We start from the raw sequence: 24,993 nt of genomic DNA, 5'->3' as shown, positions 1-24,993 counted from the left end.
GTGAATCAGCAATGCTGAAATTCCCTTGTTCCAACAAAGCTTGACCTTGTTGGACCTGCTCTAGTCTTTTTTTCTTCAACCAGAAGATACTTCTTCGGCCCTCTTCAGTGTTGACCAACATGATGCAACCGACATGATGTGCAAATATGGAGGAAGGAAAACTCGCGAAATGCCCTCCCTATCCGAGTCGCATGCCAAAAAAATGTGCCAGAAGTCACCCGATGGCGCAGCCAATAGCAACACTAGGCACAGCGGAGTCATCTGCTGCAATGCCTACTGCTGATGCGCAAGTGCACTGAGACGGCAGCCAAGTAGGGCGAGACTCTTTCAAAAAATGTGACTTAACCGCCTCTCCAGAGTTCTTTCCTTCCTCCACGTGCGCGAATGAACTGGCTGCTAAATTCTACCATGAGCCAGACCACCAGCGCCCTGGGTTGCCAACTGCGGAAACGCTTTAGTAGGTTGCCAACTGAAAGCCTGAACGGTTGCAAAAGTAGTAGGTTACCCGCGAGCGGGCCTTCGTTTTGGCGCAGCTAAGGCGCAATATTGATCAATTTGCCACTTTTGGAGCAGATTGGCGCAGCAAAATGTAAATGTATCAGAATGGCGCAAATGGTGCAGCTGGAGCACCACTGTTAAGTGGTTATGTTCCTATTGTTTTCACAAACTTTGAAGCATTGTTTGTAGTTATTTTAAGAACTAATTGGACCACACAAAAATAACAGCATTTTTGGAATCGGCACCAGAAACTGCGTAACCCTACAAAGTTTTATTAATTTTGGTTGTGGTTGGAAAGTAAGGAAAATGATTTTAAGACCAGTGTCTCCCCTTAAGACAATGCTGCATAGTCACGTATTGAAGAAAGAAAGACACGCCAGGTTCCATCTGAATTCTTTCAATCTCAAGCAGTAGCTTGCCGTACGCTTTAGAGGACCAACCACCACCCTTTGGTCGATATTTTGTTATAACTTGGTGGTTTTCAGGCATCTCCGGAACACACAGCTGCAAAAATGTTTTGAAAAGACTCATTATCAGCAGAGTTATCGCCGTTGCAGTAAAGCATTTTCGCCCCCCTTCTGTGTACCTTTGTAGTGAAATGTTTGTAACTGCTCGTCTTCTCTTTTGGGGAGCTACAACATGAAATGACTGAGCCGCTCTTAATGACAACGGCACTGCACAGAGACTTGTTCAGGTGGTGAGGCCTCATGCGCAGAAGCCTACCAGAAGCTATGCGTACACGTTTGATTCCGCTTAAGTCTGGTTTATTTAAAAACTTTAGAAGAGCAGGAAAAGAAAGCACACACAAGGAAGGGGGAACAGGAGGGGAAAGGAAACGGAGCAGGTCCCGAGAAAGAGGGTGGCAAAGAGGACCAACCTTGATCTTGGTCTGGCCAGGTGAACACCTCTGGCTCTGCAGCGTGCAAGGCCCATTTCATCCGCTTCACCTATCTTCCTATTTTCTGCAGCCGTGCCCGCTTTGGTTTCTCTCACCGGTTTGGTCAACAAGCATTAGCTATCGAAGTTTATTTCCGCTGCATTTTTAGAGGGAGGCGCAATGTACATGATGGCCCTGCCTCGCTGGGTATTTTTGCCTTGCTTTTCGCTTCCAGGTGTCACGGTATGCATGAAATATGATGTGTGTTGGAGGGCACGAAAATGCACGAGCAGCTTTCTGTTAAGATGGTGCACCCGCGTTCACGGTAAAAGAGGAAGGAATGAACGAGGTAGACAACAAAACGATATGAACACCACGTTGAGACGTATATGGACCAAAGTAAGAAACTAAAATGTATGCAGTGGACTCTCATTAAACGGAACCTCGAGGGACCAGGAAAATATGTTCCATTTACAGTGAGAATGAGCATAATGGCACATTATGAGCACAAACTTGGTTAAAAGAGTAAACAATGGATACGAATGAAGCTATTCTAGCAGTGGTGTTCGAGGAACTGAGGTACTAAATGCGATGTCATAGGGCTTAGTGAGGTTTGGCAGAAAAATGAAGTGTATACAACGCTAAACGGTAGGCACATACTATGCTGTTGTAGTTTAGCTGACAGACGAGAACTAGGTGTGGGGTTCCTGGTCAATAAGGATATAGCTGACGACATAGAGAAATTCTATAGCATTACCAAGAGGGTGTCAGTTATCGTAATTAAGCATAAAAGAGGTACAAATTGAAGGTGGCACAGGCTTACGCGCTTTCATCTAGCCACGATGACCAGATAGTGGAAGGTTTCTATGAAGACATGGAATCGGCAGCGAGTAAAGTGAAAACAGTTTGCTGTACTGATAGGCGACTTCAGTGCCAGGGTAGGCAAGAAGCAGGCGGGAGACCAGGCAGTGGGTGACTGTGGCATAGGCTCCAGCAATAGCAGGGGGGAGTTATTGGTAGAGTTCGCGGAGAGAAATAGTTTGCGGATCATGAATATCTTCTCGCACAAACGGAGAATCTGAAGTGGACATGGAAACGCCCGAATGGAAAGACTAAAAATGAAATAACTTCGAAGTAACTTCATATTGTGCACTCACCCTGGTATTGTACAATGTGGAGGTCCTTGGCAAAGTTCGATGCAGTGACCATAGGATGGTGGGGTATTGAATTAACCCAGACTTGTACAGAGAACGGAAGAAACTAGTAAGAAGGAAGCCTATCATTGGGTTAGTGGAAAGAGGGAAAGTGAAAAATTCAGGATCTCACTGTAGAACAGATATTTGGCTCTAACAGAGGAAGACGACCTTAGTATTCAAGCAGTGAACGATATTCTCGGAGATTTCTTTACACAGTGTGCAGTAGAAGTAGGCAGTATGGCAGTTAGACAGGATCTGTAAGCTCTCTCAGGAGATGGAAGATCAAATTAAGAAGCGTCAAAGCATGAAAGCCTCTGAACCCAACAGACAGAATAGAATTGGTCAAGCTATCAAAGTTAATAAGTGTAATACCCCTGTCACACGGGCAGTTTCAGTGCCCACTGAGTAAATGGACATCAACCCAATGGAAGTTTGCGAATGACCATTGGAATCTCAAGGGCCATTGCGAACAACCTCTCACTGACCATAGTTTGAAACAAAAACGCAAAAAAAATGAAGTAAAGAAAAATATCTTTCCGATTTGATTTTAAAATTTTAGACCACATTAGCCAGTTCGTAAACAATTATTCACTTGTCAAATGAAAGCTCAGCAGAACGGGCCAGCAGTCGGATGTATAGAAACCGATGCTGATCTTGTTGTGCGGTGTCGCGGCACTCCACTTTGCTTTTTTTTTCCGCTTGTTGGAGGGGACATCAAGGACTTGAAAAATTATGGGCAAGGTACTGACAAAGGTAATCACAAACAGAATCGGGAAAACCTTAGACTGCAAACAACCAAATGGCCAAGCAAGCTTTCAAAAGGCTACCCAAGAACCATACTCACATTATTAATTCTGGTCATAGCTAAATGCACAGAATTTAACCAACCCCTATACAATAGCATGGTCTGTATATATTGGTCCGAGTTTTAAAAAATTCTCCTGCTCAAACTACTGGCTAATTTGGGCTAAAACACCGACCACAAGGTATAGTGTGATGGTCTACATTTTTAGATGAGTAATTTAACATCGAAACTTGCCTGAAACTGGAATCAGTGAAAAACTGCAGTCGGCAGTGGCAGAATTTTTGTTGAGGCAAGCAGAGCAGCTGATTTGACAGGCTGCGCCATCTGGCGAACTGCGAGACCCACACCCGGTACAAGCCAGGACATTGGTTGCCTCGCAGTTTGCCAGATGGCGCAGCCTCTCAAATCTACTGTTCCACCCGCCTCAACAAAAAAATCTGCCTCCATCAACACAGGTTTTTTTGATTTCAGAAAATCCAGGCAAGTTGCTATGCTAAATTACTTATAAAAAAAGATGTAGACCACCATCAGCTACCTTGTGATCGGTGTTTGAACCCAAACAGGTCAGTAGTTTGAGCAGGAGGATATTTTATAACCCGGACCGATAAATAACAGATGCATTGTATACAGTCTTAATAGATTACGAGAAAGCATTTGACTCACTTGAAACCTCAACAGTCATGCAGGCCTTGCAAAATCAGTGTACAGTACAGCCATATGTAAAAACACTGGAAGGTATCTGTAGTGGCTTCACAGCCATCATAGTCCTCCACAAAGAAAGCAATAAGATACCAATAAGGGAGTGTTAGGCAGGGAGACAGGATATATTGAATGCTATTCACCGCTTGTTTACAGGAGGTGTTCAGAGGCCTGGAATGGAAACAGTTGGGGATAAGAGTTAATGGAGAATACCTTAGTAATCTGCGATTCACTGATAACATTGCCTCCGTAAAAGAAATCAAGATACCAATAAGGAACGGTGTTAGGCAGGGAGACTGGATCTCTCCAATGCTATTCACTGCTTGTTTACAGGAAGTATTCAGAGGCCTGGATTGGAACAGCTGGGGATAAGAGTTAATGAAGAATATCTTAGTAATCTGTGATTCACTGATGACATTGCCTTGCTGAGTCACTCAGGGGATGAATTGAAAGGCATGATCAATGAGTTAAGACAGGCAGAGCAGAACTGTGGATCTAAAAATTAAAATGCAGAAAACCAAAGTAATGTTCAACAGTCTAGCACGGGAACAGCAGTTCACAATTTGTTGCGAGGCACTAGAAGTGGTAAGGGAATAAGTCTACTTAGGGCAGGTAGTGACCGCAGATCCAGATCACAAAAGTGAAATAACTTGAATAAGAATGGGGTGGAGCGCATTTGGCAGGCGCATTAATGGCAGTTTACCAATATCTCTCAAGAGAAAAGTATAGAACAGTTGTATCTTACCGGTACTCGCCTATGGGGTAGAAACTAGGAGGCTAACAAAAAGAGTTCAACTTAAATTGAGGACAGCACAGCGAGCTATGGAAAGGACAATAATAGGTTGAACTTTAAGCCACAGGAAAAGGGCAGAGTGGGGGAGGGAACAAACGCGTGTTAATGACATCCTAGTCGAAATCAAGAGGAAGAAATGGGCTTGGGCAGGGCATATAATCTGAAGGCAGGATGACCGATGGTCATTAACGTTAAAAGATTGGATTCCAAAGGAAGGGAAGTGTAGCAGGGGGCAGCAGAAAGTTAGGTAGGCAGATCAGATAAGGAAGTGTGCGAGGATAAGGAGGTCACAGCTGGCATGGGACTGGGTTAATTGGCAGAATATGGGAGAGGCCTTTCCCTGCAGTGAGTGTAGTCAGGCTGATGATGATAAATGTAGAGAGCATTTTTCTAGGGGGTGTACAAATAAATATTCTAAATTTTTGAATATCCTCCTACTCAATTCACTTAACAAATCAAATAGGGCTTGTTCAAAATGATTCGAAACAAATCACATATATTCTCGTTATTGAATAAGCTTAAAAAAGTGGGCATGAAGTATGCCTGTTTTCTTCTATGACCGTGACAAAAATAGGGCCCACTTTTGACGCCGCACAGCATGCTGCCTCCATCAGTTTGAACTTGCACGGAATGGAGGGTTCAGCGCCGCAACACCATATGTTCATGCAGCAGCATTCACAACGCCCATAAGTGGCCTCTAGGATAGGGTGACGCGGCAAGGCTCGGGCGGATTTAGCAAATGTCTTGACACCCGATGTCAGATGGCTCATATGTAGCTCTAGCCACTCTCACCTGCCAAGATGTGGTGCTAGTTTGTTCGCAGTCGTTATCTGTAGCAAAAGGTAATTTCCCTATATGCACGACATCTGCAGAGTGCCCCAGCTAACTTTAGCCAGGGTTTAAAAATATGCCGCGGCACTCTAAGGCGATGCGACCAAATACATGTTGCTGGGTGTTCTATAGGTCCTGTATCAAACAGCGTGAATACGGCAAGCACAAGAGACGAGAAAACAGATGAACTCATTGCTGTGTTCACCTGTTTTTCCATCTCTTTTGCTTGTCTGTGCTCGTGCTGTTCGATATAGGATGCCTAATCAATTAACCCGCCGAGACGTTCTAGCGTAATTTATTGTATAGAGTAATTCACACTATTTTTTGTATTGTGCTTAATTGCATAATACTTCGAGATTAATTAACCAGCTTTGCAAGCAACAAAGATAGGCAAAAAATTCCAATGAGAATGTTGTAGAACAGTCCAATTGAACTGGTTCTAACTTTCCATCTACTACGTATTAGTTTTTCTCTCGCTGCAGATGCCCGCGAAATAGGAAAAAATATTATGTGACATACCCGCTTGCGTGCTGCGATTGCACTGCTCTCAAAAGTTCCATGTAGAAACAAACAGAAACAAACAGAAAGGTGACAGGGCAGCGACACAGCAGCTGGCTGTATGATTTACGCCAGCGGTTCATGATAGCAATAAGCAGACGCATCCCTTATTGCTTGCACTCCCGTAAATCGCACAGCCAGAGCCTGCATCGCTGCCCTGCCACCTTTTAAGTGGCAGCACACTGGGCTAAAGATGTGTTCATTTCTACGCTGAACATTTGAGAGCAGTGCAATCGCAGTACGCAAGCAGGCATGTCACACCTCCTCTACGGCATCCCTTAAAGCCCGAGTCACTTTGGGACGTTAAACCCCCATAAACCATAAACATGGTATTTCTTTATATTTCGCAGGCATCTGCAGAAAAGGCTAATACATAATAGATGGAAAGTTAGGAACTTCACTCGGGCTGTTCTAACACTTTCTCATTCAGATTTTTCACCCATCTTCGTTGCTTGCAAAGTTGGTTAATTAATCTCAAGTAATTGTGCTAGAACGTTTTGGTGGGCTAGTTGGTTAAGCATCCTTTATTGAACAGCGCGAGCACAAACAAGGACAAGAGAAAAGGAATCAACACAGGGCTGTGTTTATCTGCTTCCTCGTCTCAAGTGCCAAAGAATATTTCTAAACACTGGTTAAAGCTAGCTGGGATGCCCTGTATACTGACTGTGTACTACCGAATGGAGATGTGCCACGTCTTTTTATAGCTATAGCTATAACTGCCTATGCTATGGCACCATAAAGCAACACTTCCACTAGTGCTTTGCTGTTGTTTTCTACAGATACTAATGCAAGTAGTGAATATTGGTAAAAATATTCGACCCAGTTTTGAAAAAACACTTCTTGCAGCCTTATGTTTTTCGCATGTACGTCCAGTGTGCCAGATTCAAAGCTGGCAGAGTGTGACCAGTTCGCCATTTCTGCCCTTTCAACATGCCAAGCAACATGCAGAGCAACATCTTGCTTTCCCAGCTGCATTGTTTCTTTACACTGAGCATATGTTGCTTGTCCAACATACATTTGGCTTGCTGTGCCAGCGATAGCACACAAGGATTGGCGCAGCTGCAAGAACCATGTCAGATCATTGTTCTCGTTGAAAGCTGCCATTTAGGAAAGAAACGCTGAAAGGAACACAAGTACACAGCGCAGCATGCAGATGTCACTACTTCTCCAGTGTGGCGCTGCCCATGAGAAAATGGTCTTCAGTTCTTTTGTGCGATGTTTTCTTCCCTCTTATACATGGTTTTGTTGAACGTTTTTGTTATGGCAACACTGCAATTTAGCCCCACACGACCTCCTGTTTGAAGAGGGCGCATTTTTCGAGCAAGCAGTTACCCTAGGGAAGAAGAGTAGCATCGAAAGCTGGGGGCGCATAACCTGCTCCGGCGCCTTATCAAATGCTGCATGGAACGCTTCGCATGCCACGCTGCCTTATTAAAACCAGCGCCACACACGTCTGCACCAGCGCAGACCTTTTCATACGCCGTGCCATTTATTCCACAAGTGCTTTGGCGCTAGTGTCACCATTAGCACCAATGTTTGTAAGCAACAAAACTGTGTATACAGGACATTTGACCTAAGACTTTAGACAATTTTTAAAAATCGGCTTTTTGAGTTAGAAGAGCGCTTTTTTTGGTAGCGTTGTCAGCGGCGTAGTACACTAACATTTCAACTATTACTGTTAGGTTCCTTAATTATTGAGAGACATGTAGCCCATCATTTTTAGAATTTCGAAAGCGCGGTTACACTTGGCACTGTGCCCAAGCAAACTTTGGCTATTTTGACGAGTTATGTGCACTCGAGAGGTTGCTTTGACTGCAAGCGTCTCGAAAGTGCATGTATTTTGGCGCGACATAGGCAAAACTTGTTGGCCCACAGTGCTGTTGGTAACTGCATTTTCGAAATTCTAAAAACTGATATGGATATTATTTACAGTGGGCTACACATCAAACAGGAGCCTAACAGTGATAGTTAATTATTCAATATTAGTTAACCAGCCTGCTAGTTAATTCTTAGCTGTGGCCAAAAAAAACTCTTCTCACTCAGAATGCCTATATTTAAGAATTGTGTAAAGGCTTAGGTGCAACATCCTGTATAATGTCCTCTTGCAGTAAAAGTGCTCTGTGTAATTCCTGTATACAGTGCTCACAAATATAATTCCACCGTCATTGTAGATTGTGCTACAGTAGGATTTGTGTAAATTTTCAATTTGCTTGAATGGAATATTAAAATTCAAATGCCTTAACAAATAGTATTGCGACATGTTCTTTCGATGCAGGTGCTCGGGAAAGACAGTCCAAGTTGCGAGAGTTTGGGGTCCCAAAGCTGCTCCAGTCTCTTCTTATCACTAGTGACACAACACTCTTTGACAAGTATGTTGACCAAGCTTTGTCATATGCTCCTTTGCAACTGTCAGCCCTTTTTGAGCATTTTGCAGCGACCTGCATATGTCACAGACATTGAGCATGCCATGTGTCATAACCAGGGGATTAGTCCCTCACAAAGCAAGATATTTATTTGGACGCTATGTGACATCCAGCTAAAACAAGGGCAGGCAGGAAAACCTTACTGCAGCCTTGTGGCAGTTTAGTCTAAATTCCTTTGCACTGCTCTTTTGCTTGCAGGGTGAAAACTGCACTGCAGCAGTTTACATGATCTTCGCACAGAGCACCGCTGGAGAAGGCAGTTTATACTGCGCTGCTTGAGGAATTTATTTCCTAGCAAAATGGCTGTCCATGGCACCACTTGACCTTTGCACAGTGTACAATTTTTGCTTGATGCGCTTTTCCACGCTCCCAGAGTCTGCAGCCTCTGCCAGCATAGGCCTGAAATGGGACAACCATGCATGATCAACTCAGATTCTGCACCATGCAGCGCTTAAGACTACGTAGTGGAAGACAATTAAATTGTGTACATAAAAGTGCTCTGTGTCCATTGCATAAGGGGTGAGATAAACCTTATGCACCCTTTGTTGAACCATCTAAAAAGAGACCAACTGAATTTTATGTACCCAATGTGGGCAATGGCAACCTTAGTAATCAAGCTGCCCTGATTCCACATAGTGGTCTTGTTAAAAATTGAGATTTTTACAGACAATTTTTGTATAAGCGTGCGTGCTCATTTTTATGTATCCTGACAAGGGAACCTATCATAAGCGGATGCAGTGATACGACTTCATGCCAACAGAAGTGAGAAACTACAATGGCCTCAGCTGATCAGGCAGTAACTGGACACTAGTAACGTTTACATGCATTTGATTAACAATCATGGAACACTGACAGTCTTCTCAATGTCAGTTCTAATGAACCATGCTACCATTGTGACCAACAGATGCAAGACACTGTCACACCATCTAATAGCAACTACTCAAAGCAACTATATATAATACATGGGTCATTTATACGGATATAGCAATCATGGCAAGGTTTCACAGTAATTGCTACTTCAGGTTGTTTTAACAATTTTCCATGCCAAATTAAAATTGTAAATACTCATTTCACCTGTATTAATATGTATGATTCTGCTAATATGCGGTAGGATCTCATCATTTTCAAGAATGTTTTAGCACTTTTTGGTCAGTTGTTAGTCCCTTTAAAACAGTAGTATAGCACTGAAGTATACCAGCTACAGTAAACTCAGTGACTTATAGAATTATCGACCCATGACGGCAGTTCAGTAGAGTTGGCTACTGAATCCAAGGTTGTGGATTTGATGCCACTGGTAAATTGCAATTTGGAGCAGAGGAACATTGATTTATACCTATCAATAGCAAATATGTCATTAATTGGCTGTTACACAGGAACATTTAATCTCACTATATTCTAATGACATACCCCATCTAATGATTTTGGGGAACTCATTCGCATTCAATCTCGAACAGAATGTGTGCACTGGACACCAGATATGCAGTAGAAACAAGCAACGCAACAAGCAAAATTTTTTTAACTCTGCTAAGAAAAATGTTAATTCTTATGTGAAACTACTTGATTTATACCTGTCAATAGCAAATATGTCATTAATTGGCAGAACACTGTCACACCATCTAATAGCAAGTACTCAAAGCAACTATATATATAATACATGGGTCAATTATACGGATATACCTATCATACAGAAGTGGGAAACTACTATCGCCTCAGCTAATCAGGCAGTAACTGGAGCAAGGCCCAGCCCGCGACCGTTGATCACTCTGGATTGAGTGTTTATTGTTGGCTGGCGTTCCGTGTACATTTAACTCAGAAGTACTCAAAGCTATAACTGAGTGCTTCACCTTTTGGATGTCATTTCCACACTCTTCCGTGCCAGCCATTTTGTTTGTTTACATTTATTTGTGGTTGGTTGACTTTATACTTGGCTTTGATTTTGAAGGTTAAAGTACTGCAGCATGGCCAGAAGTAATATTCGAAGCCTATAATATTGCACAAAAATGTTCGCACACTCTCTTAAAATATACTACGCAACAATTTCAGACACATATGTGCACTGATGTCCCTTAATTGTATATTTTTTTCACTGATCATCATAGCTATCATTCTTTAATGACATTACTTTTTTACTGTGTAACCCGAAAGAGACCAAATGACATTAAATTTGCTAGCCTGACAGAGGTATTGGAAGCACACTGGTGCATGTTGCTTTTGTTTCGAACTTCCTTAGGTTGGCAAACAATGCTGGAAAAGTGAGTGTGATTGAAAGAGCATAGACACCTAATTTTAGCTGCATGTTTTCTTTCAACTGATGCATAAGGCATTGGAATACATGGTTCACCATGTGGTATTTGGCTATGGTCACTAAATAATTCATTATTTAATTACTCCTCATGCTTTTTTGGTTTCATCAACTGAACGATAGCTGTGATGTGAAGCACTAAAAAAAAACAATTACTGACACATAGTTTTAATTCACACACTTTCAGCCAGCCTGTTCCAAGATTTGGAATGACAAGAAACAATGTATCAACAATTATATAGCCGTTTTTTTCATGGCAGCCATCGTTCCAGCTGATGAAACTGGAACCGAAACAGCATCAAGAAGTTCGATTATAAATTATTTAGCGGTTGTAGGCGAATACCACGGTGCGTTTACTAAATTCTAAAAGCATCACTTGAAAGAAAAAAACACGCAAGCAAAAATTTCCTTTCTACACACTTTAAAAGGTGCGATGAAAAGTTTGTCATGATTAGCAAACAGTCGCACCTGACAATAGTAGTGGTCGTTTATTTGTAAAAATAAAATGAAGGAAAAGATTTTTGCTAGCCCCGGCATCTGCCATTGCTACAGAAGCACCTGAGCTGGGGCAGCGGAAATAAAGGGATAGCAGGCAGAATGGAAAAATGAAATGAAAGAGGTTCTATCTTAGTTCTATCTTGGCCATCGGCTTCTCTTTGGTTCTATCTTACTCTAGATAGCGCAATGGCTCTGCTGTTGCTCCAGCTGTGTTGTCGGATTACACTAAAGCTCAGTCTGGGGGGCTTGGTAAAACTGCTCCCGCTGTAAAAGATAACATACCAAGACCACACTGCACCTCCGCCTATGAATGGTGGTGCAGTTTTTGGCGAGCCAATTACAACCCCTGCTGATCAATGTCGCGCTATCTGCAAGACGCCACATGGCAGGATTTGTGCCAGAGACTGCCACGAGGTGTGAGAATGGGAATTTTAAAAATGATTTGTGAATTACTAGCTCATTTTTAAGGTCTTCCACAAGGCACGAACACTGAGCTGCCTTTGTTTACTGCGTGCATTTTATAGGCACTTTCAAAACTGATTCGTTTAGCATTTAAAGGGACACTGAGGACAAATTCACTTGGCCTGCATTGATAGACTACAGCATTCTAACAAAAAAAAAGAGACCACTGCTCCGAAAATGGAGCTTTTGTAAGCCAGAAAAGAAACGAAACACAGGTGTCACTATCACCAGCCAATTGCAGAGGGACACCAATTTTGGGGTGCAGATCCCAAACGCCATGCATGGTAGACCGCCATTCATTTCAAAGTTGCAGCAAACGGTCTGCGGTGTAGACGTCAAGTTTGAATCATGTGGTGAAAAACTTAGATCCAATTTTCTCAGCCATGAAAGTCTTGCTGCTGGAGAAACGTTAACACCTAGAAAGCTGGAGAATCAATTTTCACTCAGAACAATAGTTTCCCTTCTAATATGCGTCCCTCTAGTCCATGTGCAGCTTCAGGACATCAACTTATCCTGCTCGTCACACAATTTATAACCCAAGTGCCAAATATTTTGTACAAGTACTAGCCTATTTAATTAGAACACCATCTTGTTGAATAATGCCAGTGCCAATAAATTCAATCCATGTACGTAAAATAAAAATGCTATGTGGTGTTAACTCATCTTCAGGTCCATGTGCCACACTGCATGAAATATTTATCCCTTTCGCAAAAGTGACAGTAATGGAAAAATGTAAAATTTCACTATTGGAGAGTAGCACGGGTGCTCAATACTGGCAACATGGTGTGTAAAGGAATCGAAGCACAGAGTTCTTTCTACACAAAAAAATACTACCTTTCAGCCTGGCACGGAGAAAAGACAAGTTTTAAAGGGACCATGAAACATCTTCTGAACAGCACACAAACTCACTCAATTACTACATTGTGTTGTTGTGAACTCTCTGAGCCAAATAATACACTTCTACACCAGCCGTGTTGAGACCAAGCCGTGAAATCATAATAGTAGCATACGGCGGCGCCGGGCGCCCTGTCGCTCACCATGACATCACCATAGTCATAATGTCTACTACTTTGAAAAATAGTTCTAAAAACCGTCACTAGTGCACATCAATCGGCTCGCGAATTTTAAAAATGCATAATAAATCGCTGGCTCCGTTACAAGGACTCATATTTCATCTGAACGCTCAAAAGCATTCAATCTGCATATTGGACACTATTACTAGCAACTGTTTCACAGTCCCATTAAAGACTCAAGAATAAGCCCTGTCACATGGGCACATGAGTTTTTGAGTTGAAGGACTTGGGAGATTCCCCTTCGAGATCGAACTCGAAGGAGCTGTGCTGCTGCCACACAAAAAACTCGATCGCCATTAGAAGATTCCACCATCTCACACCAGGCTATGGTGGCGCCACTGTTCCCACCAATAATTTGCAGGCATGCAGGTAATCAGCCTACAAGCTTAACTTGAAAAGGTTAAAACCAAAATGTTGATTCTTTACAGTAATTATAATTATTCTTGAAATGAACCTCACTCGCTGGAGTGTTTTGTGGCCTAACCTGCCTTCTTATCCATAATTTTCCATAAATCCATAATTTTTCAGCGATCGTACAGCTCTCACTTGCGTAGCTGCAAGCACCCCATGTCAGGGAGTGCATGCTGCCATCACTAAAAGGCCCTTGAAATCTCGAGAGTTCTGTGCTCCTTCGCTGACTCAAGGCTATTAGACGTGCCTGCGTAGCAGCGTTCAGTAAGCTGAATCGATAGACTATGCCAAGTTACAACTGCACAGACTGGCATTTTTTTGGGTCGCCACTTCATATCATTCAATGTTTTTCGCTACGAGGTGGTGCGGTTTAAAATTCAAATGCCTGAAGCGAGGGACGAGAAGAGTAGTCAACACAGCCACTGTTGTAAATACTTTTGAAGCACAGTCAACAAACTGGATCACTCCGAAACCGTCATCACTAATAGAGTGCAAGTTCATATAACACTGGTTCCACTTTTGAGCAAAATCAAGTGGAACATATACCTGCACAACAAAGAAAACAAAATTATGGGGGCAGCACCCAAGCAATTCTTATGATGTGTAAATATGAGAGCATTGCTCGTCGCTGTGTTGCTGAGTTGTTGGAGGCTTTGAGGGGGGGGGGGGGGGGGGGGGGGGTAACGTCGTTTTGCTGCAGCAGCTTGCTTCACACGTTTCGCTGCGTTGCGATGGTCGCCTTGTCGTCGGCAATGAACTGTCACCTCCGGCCATGTTTTGCTGTCGCGCCTGATGATGTAGACCTGAGTGATTCAACTCTGACGACACTGACTCCATAGCGCCGCAACCTCGCCAAAAGCCAACTGACAGCAGCGGCAGGGCGTTTCCCTTTTGTGTAATTTCTACCATTTATATGAATACGACAGTAACGCATCATATTTCCTAGCATATAAAGGTGACATGCCACATGAACCATATCAAGTCAGGCAGGACAGTGGCATCTCGCCCAGTGCAATGAGGCAGAGGTGAAGGGGTATTGTATAGGGACCCCAAGGAGGAGGATGGGTGCCCCCAAACCTGTTTCCATTCATTGAGGAAGTCAATTCTTGGAGGGGGAAGAGTCACACTCTGTGGTGCGAGAAGGAGTGTTTCCCTCTCTTGCCTGGGCGGGGCTGATGACACTCCGCCCCTCCAGAAGGGGTGATGGCATCACTCCTGTGAGGTGTTTCTGCCATGTGTGCCTGCCATGCCTTTCTAGCTACAGCGGGGTTTTCGCACAACAAGCCAAGTAATGCTCTCACATTAAAAAACGACTTCTGGCATGGGATGTGTTTTTAGGAAATAGTATGGCACCCATTACCTGATAAATCCTTCCCCAGTCCTTTTGTACTGCTTCTCCTCTTCAACTGCTTCACTCTTGCAATAATGGTTGACAAAGGTCTTGCACTGCTCATCACGCCAGTGGGCATTCTCCATCATCTCTCTGCGAGCTGCAGCTTTCTCTTCTTCACTCAGGGGCCTGGTGAATAACGGTAACAAAAATAAAAGCACCACACACATGCACCCTGAAGGGCTTGCTGGAACAAAAGCCACAAGAGTTTGAAAAAAGGCTGTCCACTTGGTGTGTACCCACAACACGGCAAGCTCTGTTGCATTTTTGATAGAACATAACGTTTTATAATTTACATTACATTGTTATACTGTTGCTATGAAGCAATGAATTGTTGCTGTGCACCAAGTTATACGGGAGTAATTATAACCATCCACACAAGTGCAGCTTTACAGGCACAAAAGCTGTACAGCTTTCACAGTAACTTCGTAGTTGAAAAACTAGTCCCTGTCAGGGGATCAAACGCGGGACCACCATCTGTCCAGAGCAGTCACTCTACCAGCTAAGCTAACCAGGACCAGCGGTGGGCAGGATGAGACCAAACTGATCAATAACTCTTAATAAAGCTCTGTATATCCTGATGAAATATGAGAGTGATCATTTTTTTTATACTTCAAATGTTCTTTTGGTATACGTTTGGTCCTTTGGCATATTTAATTTCTAACAAATGCCTCATTTTACGTTTTCTTTCTGCAAAGCATTCTTTGTTCAGTTTAACCTTAGCGAAAGATAAAGCGGCCTACAGTTATCCAGTGTTCTTGCATGCACATGTTAACAATTCACCTGCATCGTTTTCCTCTTGTTCTCTACTACTCTTCCCCCTCCTTATGGCGACACTGCAATGCCACAAATAAATGGTACCATAAGTGTTGTGATAAAATATGAGCAATTTTTACATCATTGCAACAAGATTTGCTGGGTCAGTTGGTTCATACTGATGAAGGCTGTAACTGCCTGAAAGAGGACAACATGACGGAACACACATGTTCCTTCATGTTGTCCTAACCCCTTCGCGCAGTTGCACCCTTCATCGGCTACATCATCCTGAATGTACTTGCTGCATAGCGTTTTGAGCTTGGCATGAGATACCATCAGCTAGAATCAAGGCTACACAACTTCACCCTTCTTCCAGGAGGGGGGCATCGCTCTCCTCTGACTTTTTCAGCCCATGGAATTTCTTGGGCAGCTGCGCTAGTCAGCAGCAAGCAAAGCAACCCCTCATTTTGTAAGGCACCAAACTGGTGGCTGAAGCAACTACACTTCCTCCCGGGGACACCCCCATTTTGCCTCTTCAGGGAGCAGAAGTTGGTTGAAGGGAGCCTTCCCTTCTCTCACCTTTACTCAGAGACCAATACCGCCTATACTTGAAGGCCAAAGCGCTCCTACTGATCACATGAAACGCGTCATCTGGAGGTGGCCAAGAGAGGGATGGGTTGTTGACATGTTTGACAGCTTTTGTTGCAGGGAAGGCAAGAGGGGGAGCCATATTCATCCGCGCCCGCACCATATGGCAATCTTGAGTACTCATTTCGTTTGCTAAATGCCAGGATAGACTGAGACAGCATTATGTCTGCTGAATGAAAACTTGCAGTTACAAACAAAACTGTTTGTTTCCATGAGTTCTGGTCACTACTTTGTCACGTGGATGAGAACTGTGCGGCGGCATCCGCCGAACTTTTTTTTTGTCAGTATTTAGGGGTTTTTTTTGTCGTAGCAGAGCCTACGTGCTGCTGTTGTGCTTGACCTGTTGCGGGATTTTGTGTGCCTACTGTGACTTATGAAGGGTCCTTACGATGGGTCGCTATAGCAATGGAATTGTCGTAACGACGCTATGCCAAACAAGGGTTGTGTATCCCGCTGCTGCGAAAACTACATGGCAGAGCCCACGTGTTAGGTTCCCGCAAGATGACAAATTGTCGAAGAAATGAATTCGTGCAATACCACGACAGGACTTCTTTCCTACGCAGAACTCTAGGGTAAGTAATCGCATATTCCTGAGTAATATTATATTCTGTGAAATAAGCATCGTGGTTAACTCTGTTCTTGACATGATTAAAATCGACCAATTTCATGACGTGTGGGGCAGGCTTTCTTTTGTAAAAAACGTCATTGGTGCGATCATGTCTAGCATGGTGTCTTTGTTCCGAGCCGGCTCCATTTCAAAAACGGTGGTAACTCGCGATTTCATTTCGCCAAGAGTTCAATTCCTTGATAACAGGGATTAAAAATGGATAATAATGGATGTAATGAACTGTAATAGATTAATGGATATTGCCTGACGACTATATCCATTAAGTAACATCTTGACATCCTTCTTTTGTACAAAAAAATTGTTTATTCATTTATTGTTACATTTTAAAATTATATTTTTATACTATACTGACCTTATGCCACTAACTGTCCCGATTTACACCTATGAGCCAACTCACTCAAAAGTACCTCAGCAGAGGTGTATCAGCTCAGGATTTTTTTTAATGTTTCACTAATGTATACTCGATCAAATTCTGTACACAGGATACTCTAAATTACGCCCAAATGTGTGTCTGTTGGTGGCATGCCGTCAGCTGTTGTACATTCAAGTTTGGTACCTCAATATCCCAAGACCGTAAGATGTGGGCCAATGACTCGCTGCTAGATAGATGAGGTGTTCTTGAGTTTCTTGTTCTGCCACTTTCATTGCGAAGGGCCTGGTAGCTGCCGTTCCAGTGAGTTTATGATAGCTTTGAGTAGCCTCTTGCACAAAGATCTTTGCAGACATTTTTCTCGTCATCTTTCATGTCTTCTGGCCATGTGCTTGTATTTACTCGAGGGACGAGGAGTGGAAACTGCTTTCCTTTTAGAGGCCATGTGTGGGCACACATCCTGTACACACTAAATGAGAGCGCGGCATCAAAAGGTTGTTCGAAAAAAGAACTGCCTATTCACTTCTCCTTCTACTGTGAACTGGGTGGCTTGTCGATGGTATTCGGATGCGTTGTGAATGCAGGTAGTTACGCCTTTCCGACATGGGAGGGTCATTGGTGTAGCGCACAAAAACCTCGGGTGATGGGATTAACCAAGTGAGTTCTCTATCTTCCAGCTATTTCATGATTACATTGGGAGCAGTGACAGAAATGGCTAAATAATGAACCTGTTTATAAAAAGACCTGGGCAGGAAGGAGCATCTGAAGACAGGGCATAAAAGTGCCATCGCAGATTCTGTTCAGTGTGCTTGCCAAATTCTTTGGAGGCCCTCCTGCTGTTTTGACCTGGCTATTGTTAGTACCCAGTAGTGTGCTATTGACACCATCTGCTTGCTCAATGGCAGAGAGAATCACTTTACAGCTAGAGATTCCACATTATTGAAGCTGATGCTCGCACTGAAACACAGGGATGACTGCCAGATTCTGTCACACTTTGGTGGCCCTCCTGCACTTCTGGCCTGCACATGGTTGCAGTTGAGTAAAGAGCATTATAAAGCACCAGCTGCACACTTGCTTTCGAAGGATCACCCTGTTGTCTTCTGCAGAGGCAGCTCTCTGGGCAAAATTAAGCACCACGCAAGCACGTACAGAGATTTCACCGTGAAAGTACTACAGTGGATGTGAACAAAGCCACCCACCTCAGTGGCTGTGGCATTTGGCTGCCGAGCTCAAGGCTGCTCGATCAAATCCGGGCCACATTTTGATGGAAGAAAAGTTACATGTGCTGTGTGATGTCAGTGCACACAAAAATTTACTACTTTCTTGCCTCGTGCACATTTACTAGAAGAGAATTGTTTCAAACAAAAATTATAACCAGCAATTTTGAAAACACATAGTAATAGCCGGACATTCATGTCCTTCGGAATATCATCTGAAACCTTTTATTGCAAGATGTTTTGTTTTATTAGAAATTCTTTCTAAGACTTGTGGACTTTCCAAGTCATATATCCCTTCAGGCACTAATACTCCAAGGGCCGCTGTGGTGGCTAAGTGGTTACAGCGCTCGGCTACCGACCTGAAAGCCGCAGGTTCGATCCCAGCCGCGGCGGTCGAATTACGATGGAGGAAAAATTCTAGAGGCCCAAGTACTGTGCGATGTGAGTTCACGTTAAAGAACCCCAGGTGGTTGAAATTTCCGGAGCCCTTCACTACGGCGTCCCTCATAGCCCGAGTCACTTTGAGACGTTAAACCCCCATAAACCAAAGGGAGGAAAATTTTCAGACTTTTATAAGGGGCATACCAGAGTCCACAGAAAAAATTTCTATCTTCTCCAGTGATCAATTATGCTCGCTCGCAACCTTGTGATGACTGGGCCTCCCATGTTTGCTCGTGCTCCTTGCCTCGCACTGTATCGCCTTGCTGTTGCCAAACATGAATTTGGACACATGCTGGACCTTGGCTTCATATGTCTCTCCCTCCTGCAGTCCTTGGGCATCGCCCCTCCACATGGTGCCCAAAAAGAGCGGTGACTGTGCGGTGATTGCCATGCGCTTAACAAGGCCACAGTCCCTGAACGCTACCCGATTCCCTTCTTATTGGCATCGATCTTATCGGCCAGCTCAGCCAGGGATTCCAGGGTCTGAGACAAAGGCACGCTCAGGATCATGCGCACCTGCGGAGGCAGCCATTGCAGGAAGAGGTCCTGCAGGAGTGCGCTGTTGTGTACAGTAGCCACATTTCCAGCCAGGGCGTTCATACGACGCAGCAGCTCGGTAGGCTTGCGATCTCCGAGGTAACAAGCTGCTGCAGATGACGTTGCTCCGTTTCAGAAGTGCACTGGATGAGCGTCGCCTTAAGATGATCATAAGAGCGATCGGCAGGCGGAGAACGTAGGTCGTCGCAAACAACCGCAGCAGTTGTAGGCGTGAGCGCACCAATGGCGTGGCCGAACATGGTCATCTGCGAAGTGACATGGTGCTGACGGAACAAGGCCTTGATGGTCAGGAACTGAAGTTCTGAGTCTGATGACCAGAAGTTTGGGAGCTTGAGGGCGGAGACTGCGGGCTCGCGAGGAGGTGGCGTAAGAGGCAACGGAGTCAGTACACAAGCGAAGGAATCCATGGCCATGGCTTGCACGATGGAAGGCAGGCAGGCAAAGGCAGCCGGGGACTCGAGCTCTGGGCGGCGGTAGGTCTAGCTAAGCGGTTGAGGCAAGCGCAGATCAGGAGTAGAGTGCGACGAAGCGAAGTCCGGAGTCACCAAATTTGTGGAGAAGTACCGACATCAGTCGTTGTCGGGTCTCCACAAAATATATTTGACAGGACCCGCTCAGTCAGATGCGAGTGGGACAGCATGCTGCCGCCATTCCACTGTGCAGCCACGAAAAATCGAACCTGTTCACGCTTGGCAGGTGTGCTGGGGCATGTCGTCATCTTTGGCGGCCGGACCACTATACCACGCTACAACCTCCTATGTGCAAATTGAGGGTCAGAACAGTTTTAAAGGCCTGAATGATATAGTTTTTTCCTGCCATATGAAATAGCTATTTAGCAGAATGAGCACATTTTATGCATTCTGATGTGTTAACGTTTGCAAGACAAGCAAACCAAGACAAACTTACTGAAGCCATACCAGGGCGACTGTACAACATGGAGGCGTCAATTATGAAAGTGATTTATCTCTGCTCATTTTGCATGCCTGGCTTAATATATTTTTACATGACCTTTCAGATTCCAGCACATTTTATTTCGTCTGTGTTTGTAGGAACTGCATTCCGTACACAATGTGATGCTGCTCAAGTCGCATGCACAAATGCGGATGCAGCACCTCACTGGGTTTTCTCTGCATACAGAAAAAGTTCACTGAAAACCTGTCTGCATGTTTGTGGTATGATTTGTGCATCTTTCATGCAACAGATTTGTGTTACACCACTTGTACTGACTGCCAGGGACTATACCCTGTCGAGATGTTGCAGTTTGGGTGATGCAGCGAACTCGTGTACTATTCATGTGCTGGAATAAATTTTTTTGATTACATTGCTGTCATTTGCTTTAACTTTCTAAAAAAAAAAAGATATGATTCATGTGCTTTCAGTTCAGTTCATGTGCTTTCATTTTCAGTTGATACAGAAAAAGTAACACTGCTCCACGCATGTATGCTTATTTCAGAGAATACTTATTTCTAGCCTGTGCCTGTGCCATGCTGTGTTCTTGTTACCTCCTGCACCAACCCCCTATTTAAGGACAGCACAGTCACCTATTAAAGAAAAATGATAGCACAAATGTTAAGAGACAGCAGAAGAACAAAACTTTATTAGCTGCACACCCACATTCCAGGGCAGGCTAAGAACCGGAAAGACAGCAGCAAAACATGGGCTGCAGACAGTCACAGGCCTTTGGAAATTTGCAGGCCTTGAGAAGACACAATTGACACAGGGCAAGGCATTGTAAATAGAGATAAATGAGAGACGACAGTCCTGGTGCCGGATGTGACCCGTCTGATGATGAAGACCAACTAGCCCGTGTGTCAGTTCTTGAGCAGTATACAGTCAGCATCAACTTTCAAGCATCCTTTTTATGCTCATTCGTACTTCATTCGTAAGCAGTGTTCATGCTTGGTATCGCAACAACACTGTTCCAAGAGTAAAAAGAAATGGTGTGCTAGAGATGGATTCAAGTCGATGTAAGAATTTTTTTCATTGCCAGTTAACTAAAACTAATTCATGAATGCTTTATTTGCCCCGGCACTAAGCGATGTGCTCACAGTTCACTTAGAAGCTCAGAAGTTGCATTGTTTCTTTTTTTACTTCCTAATGAAGAGAAAGCTGACAGACATCTTGAAAGCACCCAATTCAATTATATGTCAATGCACCTTACAATGTGCTAATCGGCACGTAAGGTAAACTAATGAAGTTAACAACCTTTTACTCTACATAAAGTAGTTCAAAGTTAAGTATATATATGGTTTTGGTATACGAATGAAAAGATAATTGATCATAATTATTCAGAAACACAGCCACTGCGGTGGCTCAGTGGTTATGGTGCTCGGCTGCTGACCTGAGAGGCGCGGGTTCGATCTTGGCTGCGGCGGTCGCATTTCAATGGAGGTGAAATGCTAGAGGTCCGTGTACTGTGCGGTGTCAGTGCACATAAATAAAGCTCAGGCGGTCTGAAATATTCCGGAGCCCTCCACTGCGGCGTCCCATAGCTCGAGTTGCTTTGGGACATTAAACATGAACCATAACCAGAAGCACAATATTGATGTCTGTGTGCCACATCAACAGGGTGAAAAATGTTCCTCTGTGGAAAGATTCCTACTGAGTGTTGGTGTGAAGTAACACATTGTCGCACTGCTGCGTGTAGCTTCATTGACCGTCATTGTTACATAGGTATCAAGTTCAGTGCTCTCCTTGCTATTTTTTCTCTTCCATGTTCACCTTTACTGCTATACATTCTTTTGCCATGCTGGTTTCATTGATGTCGTCGAGTGAAACCTTCAGAAAATGTGACCTGGCCTCTGTGGTGATGCAGTGACGAAGCCATTCTGCTGCACGAACTATGTTACATGTTTGATTCCTTCTGAGAGGGGACTATTTCTGATCCAGACTAAGTGCAAAAACTAAACTCCGCGCACATTATTTCAAATCACGTGAAACAACTCCAGGCAGTTGAAACAAATTCAAGGCACTGATCCGTGCGTCATCACCGAGACTGGGTTGTCTTGTACTACACCATAACTTCATTATATTCTTGTCAGATTTTACATGCATTTTAACGCCGATGTGTCTGTTGTGGCATTCTAATAAAAAAAACACCAGTTCTGCTGCCTAAGCGCTACTGGAAGTTAGGAAGTAGTCACTGTGCTCCCACGTTGTCATATTTTCAGAAATTGTGTAACAAGAGGGGCACTCTAAGCAGCCTTCTACATTCTAAATTAGCTTTCTACTCCCGTTGGCCATGCTAGTATTTGTAATTCTGGGTTGTCTTTCCAGAAAAGTATGTATTCAGTAACTAAATCAGTGTCATTAGGTCATGTTGTAGGTTTATCAATACACAGAGACCCATGGAGTGATGCTGCTAGCCCTATGCCTGGAAATTTTCTTGTGTGCATTCATGGGAATGCCTAGACCATGGAAATATATTTTGATTAATGCTAACAAAGAGAACTTTTTCTCAGGTCTTATGAGGCTATCTTAATTCATGTGGGAGCTGGCTCTTCATGAGAGGGAATCTGTCAGACTGAAACCAGCGGATTTCTTTAATTGCAAGCCCAGGAAGTTTCTCTTGCAACCTTTTCAGCAGACTGACAACCGTGCCATGTTTTTGTTGCAGCACAGATAATATGCACGATACTCTTAGTCAGGTTTAAATGACTACTAGGAAGTTGCCCCAGTCTGCAGTGACCTCAACAGCCAGTCTGCTTTCACACAGGTGTACAGGTTCCGAATTGTGGCAGTCCCTCAGCAAAGAACCTAATAAACAGATTTGACTTTACTGCCCAAATGCTAAAGGTGTGAGGCATCGGCGCTTTCAACTGTGTGGCTCACTATGCGACTGCACATGGGAGCTTAGCAAAAGGAATGTATAATTCCTTTTTAATGCGACAGCACTAGAGGTCCCATTCGCAAGAAAGTGGGCTTCTGTCCGTCGATGTCATGAAAAACCAGGTGGCAGTGAAATTAATTCAAATAATTTCAATGTAATTCCCGTCTGCTCACCATGGAACTGCACACCAGCTCATTTGGGTGAGAGATAAGACAGCCCCCCAAATAACCCGCAAAAATTAGCCTTGCGGGAGGTCGGGAAGAGCAACCTGTGTCTCGCAAGCCCCATCGGTGGCTCTGTTTGAAATAGCCACCTGCCGGGGCACTGGCGCATGGCTTAAACACTGCGCCAAGAGTGGTATGACTCCCCACAATTTATGAACCTATGAAAGAGGAGGAGTTCTTGTGCAGGAGTGCTCTTGTGCTATTGAATTACACTCCTAAGGGCAGGTTATGCGGCGCCCAACGATTTTAAGCTTTCGGTCATGTTTTTGAGCTTAACATGCACCGTGGCCTTCCATCTCCGGTTGCGTCAGCTCGCCATCGAGTCAGCAAGGCAACATTGCCATAGACAAACAAAAGAAATTTTTCCAAACTGTTGCCTTACATATACACATATCTTACAGAAACCACCCGTTTTAAAAAAAAATCATCGTGTCGTTATTTATAACAAAGGCCATGCATCCAGGGCCCAACTACAAGTATGTCATTCAGGTTGCATGTGAATGCGCGAATGCAACATTTTTTACTTCTATTCGTATGCAGATTGATATCACGGTGGCGTACAATGTCTTGAAAGCAAATGCATTTTGTCTGTGCTGGCAGAACGTTTTCACGTGCATCTCTGTCGATCGAAGAATACAACGGTGTGGTGAAATTCAAAGACGCGGCATATAATTTCACTGGGGGCTCTGCTCATGCAGTCTCGCTGTCATGAGGCGAAAATGGAATAGTCGTTTTTCTAAGACAACTTCACTGAAGTATAAGACCCGACAAGCTGTATACATAACTAGCATAGATCGCATTTGAGAGGTTTCCAATTCTGAACAAAATTGTGCAAAGTAAATGCACCGCAAGCCCGGCGTGACCGCGTGTGCTGCGGCATATGGCACCTTCAGCATTCTTCCTTTCGAACCTGCACAGTGGCGGTACGTCGCGCGATTTCGCCCCGCTACATCTTCCTTAGGCATGATGCTTTAACATCGCAGCCAGGCTGGCCAGGCAGGCAGACGTGCACACGAGGCACTAGCAAAAGCCAGCAAAAGCGAGCGCGCCACGCCCCCATTGCGCATATCGCGCCTATGCGCAGCCTATGCTCAGCCGATGTAGGCGGCGGATTGCTGTCGATAAATTTTAATGCAGCTGACCAGCTGACCATTTTATTAACAATGCATTTCAGTTTGTGCAAAAAGTGGTATGCTCGAACAGACGTAAGCGGCGTAATCGTTTTGTTTTGCTTGTGTTTTGCGTTAGTGACGAACCGGAACTTCCGCTGCTGCAGCTTTGGGGGATTTGGAAAATCGCATGCCGCCTCTGGGTGAATGAAATGAGCTGTGAGCACCGGTAGCTTCTCTAGTTGAGGAACTAGAAGGAAACTGAGGAAACGTTTCCATGCGTGTGCAGTTCATTAGCGGACCAACGTTTCCATGTGTTTTTGTTTCGTGTTAAGGCTGTGTAGCGTTAGGCCGTTACTTTAAGCGTGGCTCTTGTCGTTTTGTGTTGTTTTCCAAT

At 44.0% G+C, this 24,993-nt stretch overlaps 2 protein-coding genes across 5 annotated transcripts in view; one reads left to right on the top strand and one right to left on the bottom strand.

Moving 5' to 3' along the window:
• The window catches only part of LOC144109739 (armadillo repeat-containing protein 8-like), a 114,493-nt gene extending 105,319 nt beyond the window's left edge, over positions 1-9,174 (top strand). For all 4 annotated transcript variants that reach the window (XM_077642568.1, XM_077642550.1, XM_077642536.1 and 1 more), the window contains 2 exons: positions 8,533-8,626; positions 8,879-9,174. In XM_077642568.1, coding sequence (XP_077498694.1) covers positions 8,533-8,626; positions 8,879-8,909 — 125 coding nt within the window. In that variant the 3' untranslated portion in view covers positions 8,910-9,174. The remainder of the gene's footprint in view (positions 1-8,532; positions 8,627-8,878) is intronic.
• On the bottom strand, positions 8,965-24,392 carry LOC144109777 (pre-mRNA-splicing factor CWC25 homolog). Its single transcript, XM_077642572.1, has 4 exons — positions 24,375-24,392; positions 15,600-15,652; positions 14,787-14,945; positions 8,965-9,079 (listed from the first exon to the last, which is right to left on the bottom strand). The coding sequence occupies exons 3-4, from the start codon at positions 14,903-14,905 to the stop codon at positions 8,965-8,967; spliced, it is 234 nt and encodes a 77-aa protein (XP_077498698.1). The 5' UTR covers positions 14,906-14,945; positions 15,600-15,652; positions 24,375-24,392.
• Positions 24,393-24,993: the final 601 nt, after the last annotated feature.

The sequence above is a fragment of the Amblyomma americanum genome, chromosome 1, assembly GCF_052857255.1.
Source record: "Amblyomma americanum isolate KBUSLIRL-KWMA chromosome 1, ASM5285725v1, whole genome shotgun sequence".
NCBI lineage: Eukaryota > Metazoa > Arthropoda > Arachnida > Ixodida > Ixodidae > Amblyomma > Amblyomma americanum.
This window is presented reverse-complemented; position numbering and strand designations above follow the sequence as displayed.

Bases quoted from the DNA above. Each gene is read 5' to 3' on its own strand.
- LOC144109777 (XM_077642572.1), bottom strand. From the start codon at position 14,905: ATGATGGAGAATGCCCACTGGCGTGATGAGCAGTGCAAGACCTTTGTC. The intron at 9,080-14,786 runs GTAATGGGTGCC...GTCCCATTTCAG, and splicing joins ACTGGGGAAGGATTTATCAG to GCCTATGCTGGCAGAGGCTG.